Raw genomic sequence first — 2,199 nt, forward strand, 5'->3', positions numbered from 1 at the left:
TCCAGTTCAGTCAAAACATAAAGCTACGAAATTCTAGCTTCCGCTTTGGGACTTCAAGTCATGAGGTTTCTCATGCCCTCAACTGCTGAAGACCCAATTCCACAGGTAAAGGTGACAAATGGACGCCATCTTGTACATAGGAACTCATATCAATGCACAAAGATGGAGCAATTGGATAGTAGATGGCCTCTGGTGATGCCCCAACTCCTTACTTCCTCCTTTGAAATACAGCATTTCAATACCAACATCTGAATGCTATATAAGCAAGCATTCATTTTTAGATCTATGAACACTACCAGTGAGAACTGATTCTAAGTTACATTAAAATCTAATTCATATAATTCAAATGGCTTAGAGATTTATTCTAGTAATATTTACATAAAAATTTAAAGCTACATGGTTGAGAATAATGATTGCTAGGATCTAAAAGGGTTAATGTAATTCATTATATCTTGATTTCTTTTATAACCTATAAAGGACCATTATGACTCCAAGAATACAATATTTAGTTTTTTTCTTAATGAGAAATAATGTTAAATAACCAAGTATTACTTTCTCTATCATTTATTTAGGAAAAAGTTTTACATATTAGGAAAAAGTAGAAACCAATTTGGAATTTAGTAATTTTCAATCATATTCTTGTTCTAGTAACAGTTACAGAGAAGCCTCTATACAGTTAAATCCAGGTGCTACAAAAGGAGTAAGAGTCATTAGCTTATCATCACATCACAGTGTCCTGGTCATCAGTTACCTCCAGTTACAAAATTCTCTACACACTGGGGCTTAGCTTGCATTCATAGCATACAGGTACCCTTAGCTTCATCCCCTGCACTGCAACACAACAAAAGCAAAGGCCCCCATTAAAAACCTTCTCCAAAACTGGGCTTAGACTCTGTGTGCAAATAGGTGCTTAAAGTAAAGCAGAGCATCAAGAAAGCAGTCTCTACTGTATATAGTGATAATTCAAAATGTAAATAAAAAATGCATCATAGGATAGAAAACTTTTATGTGGTGGAATACTGCCTTTCAGACTGTTTGCATCAAAAACAGCAACCAATTCCAGACTAAGGATCACACAGCTCAGAGCAAGCGGACAGTTTTCCCAGTCACCGTCAAGAAGTCATCATCAGCCAAAGCACGCAGGGCTTCTTCAAACATATCTTTGGTAATTGCTGTGTCAGACTGTCCCCGAATATCCTCAAAAAGTTGCTGGTATTTTAAGGCTGGTGTTTTACCCTTAGATAAAATAAGTTTCCTCAATGCTTCTGCCAATTCTTCTTTTCGTTTACGAGAAGTGGCACTCATCCCTATTTCAAAAAGAAATGATTGAAAATATTTCTGCCATGAGGAAGTAAAACGTTACAGATTCCCACATTCCTTCTGTAGTATTGCCAAGGTAGGTAGGAAAACAGCCAAATGCCAGAGCATTTTCAAGAGCACGAGTTTTTGTTATTTCAATTATTTTACATATCAATAGCTAACTGCCACTGAAAGCCTACGTAAGCTGTGTATAGCAAGTGTAAGCATACTTATTAGGAGAATAAATTCTTTTTATTTTGAGACAGGGTCTTGCTATCCTGCCTCAGTTTGCCTAGAACTCCTGAGCTCAAGTGACCTTCTTGCCTGAGCCTTCTGCTTAGCTGGGACTAGAGGTGAGCAGCCAATGTATATGCCTTGTTTTCCCTTGAAATGGAGTTTAATAAGTGGCATGATGCCAGAGGAGACAGAATCCCTTTTGTTTTTAAGTCTTTTTGTTCAAAGCAAGTAACAAACCTGTAGTAAGAATAGATATATCCACAATGCCAGTGCGGGGGTCAGTGGCAGACTGTTTTAGAGCTTCCCGGTGAAGGCGTTTTGCCTCTTCCACATCAATTGCTTCAACTTTGTCTGAAAATCTCACTTTAGCATGGGCTTCTGCTAATCGAATTAATGACTCTAGCTGTCGAGGGTAAGCAGAAACCATTCCCCGGCTACTACCGATCTTCCTCATGTTAACATAAGCCTAGAAAAGACAGAAACAACAAAATGAAGCCACTGCTGACAAGACCTTCAGTTTCTTTCTTTTCTTTTTTTTCTTTTTTTGGTTTTTCGAGACAGGGTTTCTTTGTGGTTTTGGAGCCTGTCCTGGAACTAGTTCTTGTAGACCAGGCTGGTCTCGAACTCACAGAGATCCGCCTGCCTCTGCCTCCCGAGTGCTGG

General features: G+C 38.6%; 1 protein-coding gene across 2 annotated transcripts in view; it reads right to left on the reverse strand.

The window, feature by feature from the left end:
* Window positions 1-341: 341 nt before the first annotated feature.
* The window catches only part of Mcm4 (minichromosome maintenance complex component 4), a 30,162-nt gene continuing 28,304 nt past the window's right edge, over window positions 342-2,199 (reverse strand). Inside the window, exons 14-15 of one of the 2 annotated variants that reach the window (XM_050125153.1) lie at window positions 1,774-2,002; window positions 342-1,307 (exon numbers count right to left, since the gene is read on the reverse strand). In XM_050125153.1, coding sequence (XP_049981110.1) covers window positions 1,081-1,307; window positions 1,774-2,002 — 456 coding nt within the window. In that variant the 3' untranslated portion in view covers window positions 342-1,080. The remainder of the gene's footprint in view (window positions 1,308-1,773; window positions 2,003-2,199) is intronic. The other variant, XM_050125150.1, reaches the window with a different exon arrangement.

The sequence above is a fragment of the Alexandromys fortis genome, unplaced genomic scaffold (genome assembly GCF_014885135.2).
Source record: "Alexandromys fortis isolate MF-2015 unplaced genomic scaffold, M_Fortis_MF-2015_v1.1 scaffold_239, whole genome shotgun sequence".
Classification (NCBI taxonomy): Eukaryota; Metazoa; Chordata; class Mammalia; order Rodentia; family Cricetidae; genus Alexandromys; species Alexandromys fortis.